The 12780-nt window shown below is 34.3% G+C and overlaps 1 protein-coding gene across 2 annotated transcripts; it reads right to left on the bottom strand.

The window, feature by feature from the left end:
• Positions 1 to 3995: 3995 nt before the first annotated feature.
• On the bottom strand, positions 3996 to 12162 carry LOC105224776 (acyl-CoA-binding protein homolog). 2 transcript variants are annotated; one of them, XM_049457801.1, is made up of 4 exons: positions 12062 to 12130; positions 4594 to 4609; positions 4378 to 4403; positions 3996 to 4311 (listed from the first exon to the last, which is right to left on the bottom strand). In XM_049457801.1, the coding sequence occupies exons 1-4, from the start codon at positions 12113 to 12115 to the stop codon at positions 4063 to 4065; spliced, it is 345 nt and encodes a 114-aa protein (XP_049313758.1). In that variant the 5' UTR covers positions 12116 to 12130; the 3' UTR covers positions 3996 to 4062. The 2 variants fall into 2 exon arrangements, with proteins under 2 accessions (XP_049313758.1, XP_011201277.1); XM_011202975.4 differs by lacking the exon at positions 4594 to 4609 and having other exon boundaries at positions 4378 to 4418; positions 12060 to 12162.
• Between the last annotated feature and the right edge of the window lie 618 nt (positions 12163 to 12780).

The raw sequence follows: 12780 nt of genomic DNA, 5'->3' as shown, positions 1-12780 counted from the left end.
ACTTCAAGCTCACTCAAAATCAGTATTAGTTCTGGAAACCATTGATTCTGTTCGTAAACTGTTATAACTACAGGGGATCATTCAATATTCCATGAAAATTTCATAGTAAATGTTTCTTGAAATTCTTTTTATACCCGTACGTAAAAAATAAACTGAAGAGTCAACGTTTTTCCGCGCCTAAAGAGCGGATGTTGGATTTAGAAACCATGTTTTGGAAATACCTCAACCAAAGTGTCAAAACGCAAGCAAAAGTGTATAGATCTTAATGGAGAATATTTTGAAAAACAATTAAGAGATTTTCGATGATTAATATTTTTTTTTGTTTTCTTGTCCTGAAATATAAAAGGTAACCTATGTATATAGTCTCCTTTGTGTTTCATTATGGGTGTTACAAACTTCGTCGTCTCGTCTGGCCAAGAACCTAGCAAAGTCCAGAGGATATTTATAATTAATTTATGGTATATGTTAAAACGTTGAAAACCGGAAAAAACTTTTGTACTTAATGGAACAAATGACCTCTAGTCATTAGTTAAACCTATCAGCGCACAAGTGAGAACTTCTATATGTATGTGTACGATATGTAGACCATATCCAAAATGCTTACAAACAGCTCGGAGTTAAGAAAGTCGATAAAAATTGCGAAATTTTTCCTTGCTGTGACCATATTAAATATCTTTGCCAATAGTCTTACCAGGTGCAAATGCTATATTCTATCTAGTTAAGGTGAAGCCCATCGCTTTAAATTCACATTCAAAAGGATTTCAAAGAAAATTTATTATTTTCTTTAATGGACTATTTGTCCATTTGTAAGTTGATATTTTCCATCGAGGGTTTTTATGCTCATAAAGGAAAAGATGTGACAAAAAGCTGGTTCTGATAAGTAAACGCAACATTCACTCACCAACGATCTCTCACGTTCTCACTGAATCAAAGAGCATATTGCAGCAGCGTTCCTTTATATATTCTTGTTTTACTACCAATAAGCGCCGGTGGCAATTGGATATATCATTCATTATACCTGTTATCTCTTAGTACCCACAAACACAGGTATCCCATGTGAGTGAGTACACTCTCATTCATTTGTGAGTGTTTATGGCACTGCACCTATAATACATTGAATTCATGCTGACCGTTTGCCATTCATTCATGAAAACTGTGCTATAGATGTATATGAAAAGAGGTAAACATTTTGTGTCTCTTGAATTATGCCGGCAGCTCGTTTTATTGTCGTCTCTTAATGTCGAACTTTGTAGTTTCGAGCAAAATGTGTTGGCCGATGAGCGATAAAACTGCGTGCAGTTCTGGATTTTTCGACTCACCTGTTGATTTGTTTAGCAACATTTGTTGAGAAACCAACAGTTGATGAGTTTTGAAAGCACTGAATTAATACGAATTGTTGTGACTTGTTAGAAATACATTTATGTTAGTATTACTGTAGTCGGTTTGGTAATTGTAACTCAATAATGACTGAATTTTCGCACTGAATAGCAGAATTACGATTTAATACATTAATATAAGGATCGGAAATGTTCCCTTGAAGTAATTATTCAAAGAAGATATCCAAATACACTAACTGAACCCCAAACAAAAAATAAATAAATAAATAAATAAAGGAAAAATGTTAATTTGTAAGTAGTTTGTTAGATGGTAAAATCTAACATTTAACTAGTAGGCATAACGGCGATGCATCCTTTATACTTTATACTTCCTTTGAATCAAAAGATGAAAATTTGAGTTTAGGATCGAGACATTTTATAAAATATTTCTCTTCTTATAGAACCAGGAAAAACCTTAATATAAATATGTAATAACTAATGTCGAAAGCGAATAGGACTTGAAATAGGTATGCCAAGATACAAAAAATGAATTAAAAATATTGAACTTTTTGTTTCTATTCTTTTTACTTTCTCTGTATGGACGCTTAACTCTGATTTTGTTAATTTGAAGTTGTAAAACTATATCACTGCATCTTCACTAATATGGCAAACAAATGGTACAAGTAAAAGTTTAGGGTGCAAATCAAGGAAAAATCCGTTAAATTTAAGAAGAAATTCGAGTTTTTCAACTCAAATGTTACTGAAGTTTGCTGCTTAAGTCTTTTGTTTCTGCCATATAAAGCGAACTGTTAGCCTGTAAGTCAACACGAAATATGTATAAGGCCTAGGAAGAAGAAATCCATTATTTTTGAATTAAATTGAAGGTTTAGTTTAGCATAAATATAATCTGATTTAGGTAAATTATGTATGTTCATGTACTATATGTTTTATAACTTGTTACCATTTTAGAGTTATTTTCGAATGCTACTCTCATAGAAACGCTCGTCCTTATTGGAAAGAAATTGGAATAGTTGATTTACACCAGCTTCTCTTGAGGCTAATTTCATTCGAAAGAGGGAGTAAATAATTGGCTTAAACTCTTGACAATGAGATTGATGCATAAGAATCTTTCGTAGTTTTTGGCACACCATTACTGATATGAGTTGGCGTTATCCTTTACTTTTACAGCACAATTCCTCTCCAATTGACGTGGCCGATTCTGATCCTCCTCCATCAAGTGGTCCAATTACCAATCTCACCAAACACATAGCAATGCCGTCTTGACTTTCAACCTTATTTTTGTTGTTTGCGCCGGCTCATAGCGAATAGATTACGAGGTATGACAATTAAGTAATGAGACTGATTCCATAAAAACCGTATATTTGAAAATCATTCTACAACTCTGCCATCCTCTTCAAAGTAGTCCCCTTGAGAAGCTATACAGCGATTCCAGCGCGTTTTCCATGCCTCGTAACATTTCTGGAACGCTTCGACTGGGATGTCCGCAATACCCTCGTCACGGCCGCTTGGATGTCCGTAATCGACTTAAAATGGGTTCCTTTGACCACCGATTTTGTTTTAGGAAACAAAAAAAGTCACAGAGACATGTCGGGCGAATAAGGTGGCTGTTGCAACACGACGATCCCTTTAGAGGCCAACTACTGGGACACGCTGAGAGCGGTGTGGCACGGCGCGCTGTCGTGATGAAGGATCCAGTTACGAGCGATGTCTGGGCGCACCCTGTTGACTCGTTTTCGCAATCTTTCGAGTACTTGATAATAGTAGACTTGATTCACAGTTTTCCCCGGTGGAACGAATTCTTTGTGGATTCCACCCACGGCTATCAAAAAAGGCAATAATCATCGTTTTCACTTAGGACTTGCTCATGCGAGCTTTTTTCGGGCGGAGGGCGTGCGGAGACAATCATTGTGACCACTATCACCATACACTTTTACAATTTTAGCGTACGTTTCGCCCAATCTGGCGCAAAGTATTATCGCGGCGCGTTGCCATTTTCGTGACGAGCACTAGAAACACACGTCTACTCAACTTGACGCAGCAGGCGAACTAAACAAGCTAGAATGATGGTACATATATCAATGGAGAGGGTAGGGATGCCGGAAAAAAGAAAGGAAATTTCAAGGTCACAGGTTTACCACAAACGTGGCAATAAAATCAGTATCATTACTTAATTGTCAAACCTCGTACTTACGTTTTTTTGTGTTTTGTGGCACCCATACATTAAATTTACCGGGATGGAATTGACGAGACGAAAAAAAAAAATATGTATGAAAAATACACCCTTTTAAGCTGTCAGACCACTGCAGTATATTTCAGACAGAGATGCTACTGCAAAGCTAGCCTCTAATGATTCAATAGACAGCTCCGGAGTTGACATCTATATGAACGGCCAAGCAGCAATCAATGCATTAAACTCATGTCGCATATTGGCCAGAAGTGTCTTGGAAAGCGAGGCAGCAGTGGAGAGTGGCGCCAGAACAAAGTGGGTACACTACTACTGAGTGTCGGGTGGCAAAGGCATCGAGGGCAATGAGAACTTGCGAGTTGAGTGAGAGTCATTCATAATGTTCGTAATGTTTTCCTTACAGTAAAGTTAAATTGTTTCAACAATATTTTTCCAGTTACAAGAAACTTCAAGAGAGATTAGAATAGTCCCGATTAAGATATTTTCTGTTCATTCATTTTATATTTCGAATTACAATATTTACAAGTATGACTTTCTACATTAAAGATAAGAAGCTGACAATTTCTCTACGAATTCTATGTATTCCTGCTTGGCGACGTCTTGTGATTTACCCTTCTGCTTATTCCAGAACTCCCATTTGGCTTTACCTTTCAGGTCGAGCATGCCGGGCTTAGATGTGTTATTATCGCCGACCGTGGCCTGTTTGAAGAGCGCATATAATTCCAGCAGTTCCTCGTCGGTGGGACGTTTCGTGAAGGTTTTTGCCTTTTCAGCAGCGGCATTGAATTTCTGTAATAAAAACAACAATATAATTTTACTTTTTTCAAAAATAAATGCATACAACTATGTAATTACCTCATCAAGCGACATTTTGTGATAATCTTTAAATTAATTTGCTGAAATGAGAAAAAGGAAGAGATAATTATTTTTTCTATATGAAATAAATGGGGGGATCGCTAAAATATCACCTTGAATTTTAATGTGAATGAAATGGATTATGGTAGCAGCGGAACAACAATCCGTTGATGCAATGACATACATACATACATTTATTGAGGAGTGCACACACACTCACTTGGCTTAACACCTAGCAAGAGCAGTCTGTAGCCTTGTCCGTGATGAAGCATGACCTACAAATGAAGCCTGTTTTTTACAGGAAACGACACATTCACTCTCATTCAAGGGCAGATCGATTGTACTTGTATATAGATAAATGTATACGTATGTATATGAGTACAAGGATTTATTGACTGACACAGAATTCTGACCCTAAAAGTTTCCACTTTAATTTTGTCGTTAAAGCCTATCCGTGTTTTTGTTTTCATATATGTACATACATATATCTTATCTGGGTTGTCTTTTATGCTTCGGGATTTGGCAATCCTAGCGAACGTTTTTGAGCGAATTTTTTACAACATCCGACGTTGGCTAAACCAGCTATGGTTCATTAATGAACTTTATTCAGTTTTTGGCAATAAAGCTTCGTCAAGGGCAAGTGCTTTTCGAAGGTAAGGTGATTTCAATCGGTGTCGTATATCACTCCAAGACGAATTTCATGATGATCGTCCAAAATAAGTCGTTGTTCAGAAAACTATGCTGTACGCAAGCTGATATCATCAAGGATCATGTGACCTATCGTGAGATTGACACAATTATAGGCATTTGACGGTAAAACAACTTTTTTTTTACATCGTATCCCACACCAGTTGTCTGTCAAGAAATAAAATGGAATTCTAGGGTCAACGAAAATTCTCTTAGCTTTATCCTCCTAGCGGGTGCCGACTGGATAGTGGACGTCGCTGCTGGTAGCATCATAGCTTGGCAGGTAGCATCTAACTAAGGCAGAGGTACATACATATACACTCTCCTTTTTCTGCTTTTCTTATAATAGTGGGGTAAGAGGTGTATATCTACCTCTGCCATTGCTAATGAGGTACCTGGCGGTAGATATAAAACGCTAAGAGTAGAAGTTCCCCGAAAAAACCCACTCCAAACGTCGGTGGGAGAAGTGGCTGCTATCACCGGCGGGCACTGTGAGTTTACTTGCCACACCCGCTTTGAAACGTGGAGATGCTACAGTCTGTGAAGACGAAGATCTCGAAAGCGCTCTCTGGGAAAAGTTACAGGTACTATGTCGGCGATAAAAACTAGGCGAGGGCAAAACTCAGTAAGGAGGGGTTGAAAGCAAAAGCGACCTACAAAACAATGGCGAAAGTCAACGAAAGACTTAGCCGCAAGTCGAAGGATGAAAGAGGAAGAGCAGAGATTGGCTTGGGCTACCGTAAAAATGGATGACGGCCGAGCATATTATGAATGAAGGCCGCAATTCACATCTTCGGACTGAGCTTCGCAAACCGGTTCGACGAAGGAATTGCGGCCAAAAGGCAGCGACCCGATGAAAGTCAAGAAACGGTGCCAGTGAAACGACTGTAGAAAAATAATGACGCTGTAAGACCAAACGTCAGACTCGATCAAGAGAAACACTCAACGTCCAGAACGATAGCGACGGCCAGCGAGATAGCCATGAGGCATCTAGTCTTGGTAATCAAGCAACCCCCTTGGATATATCACAGTGGGAAATGGAAAGCGGTAGACAAGAAGTTGCTTGACGCGCTCTTTGAAAGAATATATGGAGACCATAGCACGCCTATGCCAACTTTCGATGGCCGAGGAAAAGGTTATTATACATCGCAAGGTAAAACCGGAGAATGTACTTCGGCTTATTAGGATATAAAATCCTGAAGGAAAATTGGAACGTGATGAAGGTTACCAGCTACAACAAGGAGGAAAGCAGCCGAAACTATACGAACGGTTTTTAAAATTCAACTATTCTAGGTATGTCTGGAGGATGATTTTTTAAAATTCAAATTTTTTTTGATATCGGTACTTTTTGGCCGGAACTGAAACTTTAAATGCGTCTTTCTCGAAAATGTCTTTTTAAAAAAAAGACCCATGATTTCTCATTTTCTACTTGATCGATTTACCTGAAAATTTTACAGAGATATATCTATGTCTGTAAAACTATAAAAAAGTAGTTACCATTTCGTGAAAAAATTGTTTTAAAATTTTTTTTAGTTACAGACATTCCGACATTATTAAGTTAAACCAGATTAAATAAAGGACATTTGTGGAAAGTTCTTTTATCTAAAAGTAGAAATACTCAAAAAATAATTACTTTAATGAGTATATTAGAGGAGGTCTTCGTTCAAACATGTTTCGAAGTATAGAGCGAAATGAAAACCCCTGTGAGAAGACGCAAAATTAAACAATAATAAATAGAAAGTTTGCTTTTTTCATTGATAATATTCGGTTCGCTTTGCTGTGTGAATTAGAAGGTAATTAAGTTTAGACCTAAAAAAGGACTGCCAGATCGTCAAAGAAATAACTTTATACCCTGATTTTTGAAGCGCAATATACCAATTTTTAATCAAGTAAAAACCCCAAATTTAAATCAAAGTGCAGGTTCTTGGTTTTCTACGAATAATTTAATGTAAAATTTCGAGGTTATATAAAATAGGCATTACAAAAAACGCATTTGCATAAATTTAAAAACTGAGTTTGCACTTGGAAAAATTAAATTATTTTGCTTCTTTTGGTTAGCTCTTCACTTTTTAGTTTCACTTTCGTCTGCAGGTAACAGACTGTCTTTTATTAAATCATTGCATTTCCCATTAATTCAAAGTCTATTGTTTTGCAACCAACAGTGGCAGCATAAAACATAAATATGTAAGCATAAATAGGCACGCACACATATATGTTTATATAAATGTTTGTAACTATATGTTACGGTACAACTTTCTCCAAGTAGTAATTCAATTTGATTACTCGTGTGCGGCATTCAAGTGTCCAATTGTAAAGCGCGCTTTAGAGTTGTTTTTTGTGGCACAGTGTGCCGAAAGCGAGAAAAATTGATTAATTATACGAAGGAAACAATTCATATAAACAATTTGTATGCTATTGAATTTTTAATGTTTTTTTTTTTTAATTTTAATTTCTGGTTTAACTTTTTATTCTTTCCGGTTACAGAGTTTTAAATATCCGCCTAGTTCCTCAGCCTTTAAAATATCGTGTTAAAATTTTGCACACGTTCTTCTCTCCACAATAAGATGGTGGTGGTGGTGGAAATGTTGATATCGGACTACTATATTATATAGCTGTCATATAAACTGACCGATCGAAATCAAGTGCTTGCGTGAAAAAATGACAAGATATCTTACCGAAGTTTGGCATAGACTGCTGACAAAGGCAATGTTGCAATCTCCGAAGAAATTGTTCAGATCGAGCCATCATAGCTCAGAGGCTGATGCAAATTAAGTAAGAGATCTGTTTACACATTTGCATTATATGGCATGCACCTGTGAAGGGTATTATAGCTTCAATGCAGCCAAAGTAAATGTTCGCTCTATTTCAGGTTTTTCTACTTTTTTGCTTTCTTAGCTTGTGACGCGCCTTCATTGAAATCTAATATAAAAAATCGAAGCTTTAATAAAGTTTTTAATGAGCACTTCTAAATGAGTTTTGTAAGACAAAAAACTGCTTTTAATACTTTAGCTGCTGATTTTAATTATTGAAGTATGCCCCTTTGAGTATTTCATATTTTGTACTTATGTCTAACTCATTGCCGGAAGTTTGAATTTTTTGCATCCAATGATCACTGGACTTTCGCATAAATAAAGAGTTTACATATAATTAAAGTATAGTATACGCATCATCAGCAGGAAAATAATATAAATATAAAGCAAACTAGAAATTAAATTAAATTTTTATATGAAATACATATATAATCTTAAGAAATTTGCCAAATTTCATTTAAAAAGTCAAGCATTTGAATAAGTATTGTAGCAGACATTGTTTCAATTCTTTATAATTTTTTCATAAAACATCAATCCAGAAGTAAAATTTAAAAGTTTTATAGCGAATTTCACGGTTTAAAAATAATAACTTCCACCGTTCATTAGCAGCCAAACACTGTGCAACGTGTGTAATTAAATTGAAAACAAAACTCTGACCGGCGTGCTAATGCTTTATTGCCTTATTGTACGAGTATTTGTTGTAATTTTTATTACAGCTGCATGACAAGCAATAGTTGCTTCCAGCCGGCGTGGATTGGGAGCCAATTGAAAACAGTTTTGCAAGTTTTGTTATTCATTGTTAAGCGGGGTTTGTCCAAACCTTTCGTTAAAGCAGTAATAGGTCAATAGAGATTTTTATAGGGCACCGGTTTTTGGTACAAGTACTTGGTGATAAATTAATTGTTTGGAGAGATAAGAATAAAAATAACAAATATATAATATCTTGGCAACAGTTAAATCTCTACAATTTGCAGAGCCTTAACAAACGAATGCAATGTAAACAAAAGTATATGATGTCCGAGAAAATGGGACAAAGTAAAAAGAACGAGTTTAGAAGAGTATTGAGGAATTTAATTGGGTTTTAGTAAACTGCAAAGTTCTTTTATATACAGATTGGGTTTATATTATAACAGAAATTGAGAAAGGGTAGGTAAAGTTAAATAAAATTATTTGAAGCGACTAAAATAAAATAAAATAAAATAAAACGAAATAAAATAAAATAAAATAAAATAAAATAAAATAAAATAAAATAAAATAAAATAAAATAAAATAAAATAAAATAAAATAAAATAAAATAAAATAAAATAAAATAAAATAAAATAAAATAAAATAAAATAAAATAAAACGAAATAAAACAAAATTAAATAAAAATCAAAATTGAAATTACAATTCAAATCAAAATCTGAAGTAAATAAAATTAAATCAAAATAAATTTTACCTAACTCAAAATAAATTAAAATAATATAATTCTAACAAAGTAAAATAAAGTAGAACAAAGTCAACATTAAATAAAATAAAATAAATTTACAACATAATTACAAAGCCACGGAATATATATCATTTTCTATTCTACATATATCACAACATTTTCTAAAAATCTAAAAGTAAGTTGGGCTAGAGTCTCATCCATAGAAGCAGGATAGTTTATTCGGAACACCATATCAGTTGATATAAATTATATAAGGTAAATTAGAGCTTTATTGCTTATAAAACCAGGTTTGATTATGTCAAGCTGATCCATTCATCTGTTAGTCGCTAGTTTGAAACGCCATTTCTTTAGATAATATTTCTCTCATATTATTTCCTGACCATCAAAGTTATTCTATATTTCTCTCTAAGTATTAAATTTTATTATGGTCAAAAGTCAAGTTGGCCATTTTCACGTACGAAATTCACAATTGTTAACAAATGAAAATATATTGCAGTACAGTGAAATTACCCATTGCGCACAGCGCTCCTAAACAGACAGCTCCCATGATTGGACAATTTTTATGAATCCATGTTTTCACTAATATTTCCATACAAAACCAATGTTAATATGTGCATTTCTGCGACAGTTTTTTAAAAACAATACGCAAAATGAGAATGGTAAGCAAATTACCTCGTTAGGTTTGCGATGGCTCAATGGAAACTAATGGGATAACTGTGAATTATTAACAGCTGCCTTACAATGACTCGCACTTATTAATTTAGTAGAAATATTTCTCTAAGTTGCTGCTTCTGACGCTAAGAATGCAATTTATTATAAATACACTTTTTTGCCATGCCCATGTATGTGCATAGCCGGACAAAACCAGTGTGACGATGGATGTCTGATTATGACGAATTTCATTGTATTTTCTTCAACAAAACAATTGTCCATTAAATGATAACCTTCAAAAAAAATATTTCCATACAAGAACTTGAATACGATCATTCATTTTGTATGACAACTACATATGCTATAGTGTCTAAACAATATGATCAGAGATTGTAACGTTGATTTTGGAAATAGTCCATGCGTGAAGAATCCGAGCTGGCCGATACTGACAAATGATCAACAAAATTTCAAAATGCACCCATGTATTAAATCTTATTTGGATGTCTAAAAAACTGACGAAGAAACTTTTAAGATCCCTAAAAGTTATATTTTGCCTTAAAAATCGCTGACCGAAGCCGGTTTTAGACCCATATTCTTTTAAGCAAAGCTCTTCAGAAAGAAGAAGAATATTTTCCGCATATACGATTTTTCATTTTTTTTTTGGCACCTTGTAAAACAACCCGCTCGGTTATATAATTATATATGTACATATATATCTTACAAGGTCCGATGTTTCCCTCAGCGTGTTACAAACTTCATGGCAAATTTAGGGTATATTAATTTCAAGGTATAAAAAAATATTTCACTAAAATAAATTTTATGCGACCTGAAAAAAGTAATGTCGCATGACCTTTAGTATAAACCGAACAAAGTTATTGTAAGATAATGTCATCAACAAGGTCGGAGTATTCCGCGTTTATTTCATTACGTAGTTTCTGATTTTATCACATACATATTTCATTTTATTATTTCATAATAGTATTTAAAAACTCTGTAGTAGCCCGCTTTATTAAGAATCGGCATTCGCACGTATTTAATGTCTACAATTAAACATCATCATACCTAAATAGATAAATCAGTAAACAAGATTAAGACACAGCTACGAGTACATGACATGCGAATGCATTACCAACTGCTTCAATAGGTAATAAATATTTTATGTCTGCAATGTTGAAAGTTTGAAACATAATCAATTTACGAATTATTAAAACTTTATTTCAGTTAAAATTTTAGTTAATTTGAGTTAAAATTTCAGTTAATATTTTAGTTAATTTTTCAGTTAAAATTTAAGCTAAAAATTCAGTTAAAATTTTAGTTAATTTGAGTTAAATTTTCAGTTAAAATTTCAGTATAAACTTTATTTCTGCGGTTATAATTGTTTAATTGGACATTTTCGGTACAATGCAGACTTGTCAAAATTAGAAATTAATTTTTATTATTGTTTTTTTTTTAATTGTGTTAATTGAGTTGAATTTTACACTCGTGTGCATTTCAAACCTGTGCAGAAAACGAACGTGAGTACAGAGTACATAGTTCATGTGAAACAGGAATAATTAGAGGAGGTAAACACGGATAAGCAAGCTTATTAAGCACAAACACACATAAATTCGCACTTAAGCACAGCAAACCACACTAAAATGTCGCGTGAAGTTTGGGTTCGAAGGTTCGTGCCTCTAAAATAAACCAAAGCTGAGCGCATTAGCAAGTTGTCGAAGCGGGCAAATTTAAATATTTACTAAATGCTCGAATACAAAATAGCTACGACACATGTTAGTCAATTAGTCAATTCATTTAAGGTGCGTTGCATTTTGACCGTTGCACATATTGTATTTGTAAATGAAACCTCTCATAAAAGACCAGGGAAATAGTTATTAGTCACACTATTGAATTTATAACTGTGTATATATTTAACTAATGCAATTTAAACCACTTCATTGCATCCGCAAGATTGCAACCGCACAAGCAAACAAACATAGAAGTAGCCCCTGCACTCGAATCAAAAATTCTCAGCGTATAATTTTCGCCGTTGACTCTTATGCTCGTATGATTTCGAAAAAAGTACTCGTACAAGTATATTTATTATAACTTAAATGCAACAAACTTACACGATCAACGTTCCACGCGAATGGCGAATTGCAGTCTGAATTCGAAGCGCAAGCATTCATTGAATTTAACAACAATTGGTTGGCGCGATCAGCTGTGCTGAAAGCTTCATCGTTGACGCACTCGAAAGCTCGCTGTTGGGGGCCACATAATCAGTTACGTGCGCCAATGGTAGTGTCGGTAAGTGTTTACGTAGTTTACGACTGATTTTGAGCTTTTAAACGTTTGATCTGGCGAATTTTTCGAGGATTACGTGTGTTTTGCCGGCAGGTAGCTCATACAATTATACACAACTACTTAGTTGTATTTGTAAATATACTTTTATACATTTGTATGAATGTCAGCGTTTCGAGTAATAAACATTTTCAGTTTAATCTATTTATCAAATGCACTTTGTGGAGTTGAAGTGCTAAGGTGGTAAATAGTTCGTAAAGTTCAAGTAGCCAGTGGCAGCGGGTACATATTAATGCATTATATAAAAAAGTAAGGAAGTGTTAGTTCGGGTGCAACTGAAGATTTTATACTCTTGAAACTTGCAAGCATTAAAGTTAGAGAAATACCTTAAGATGTAAAATGATAATTAGAGGCACGGAACCTAAACAATTTTATATGTATTATATATTTAAACTCATATACTACGATGTATTCGGCATAGGGTTTGTTAGAAAATCGAAAATCATTATATGTTGTATTATATAACCACTCCCCGTACTCACCTGATAT

Source organism: Bactrocera dorsalis, chromosome 5, assembly GCF_023373825.1.
Source record: "Bactrocera dorsalis isolate Fly_Bdor chromosome 5, ASM2337382v1, whole genome shotgun sequence".
NCBI lineage: Eukaryota > Metazoa > Arthropoda > Insecta > Diptera > Tephritidae > Bactrocera > Bactrocera dorsalis.
Note: the sequence above shows the minus strand (reverse complement) of the source record. Positions and strands in the feature narration are given on the sequence as shown.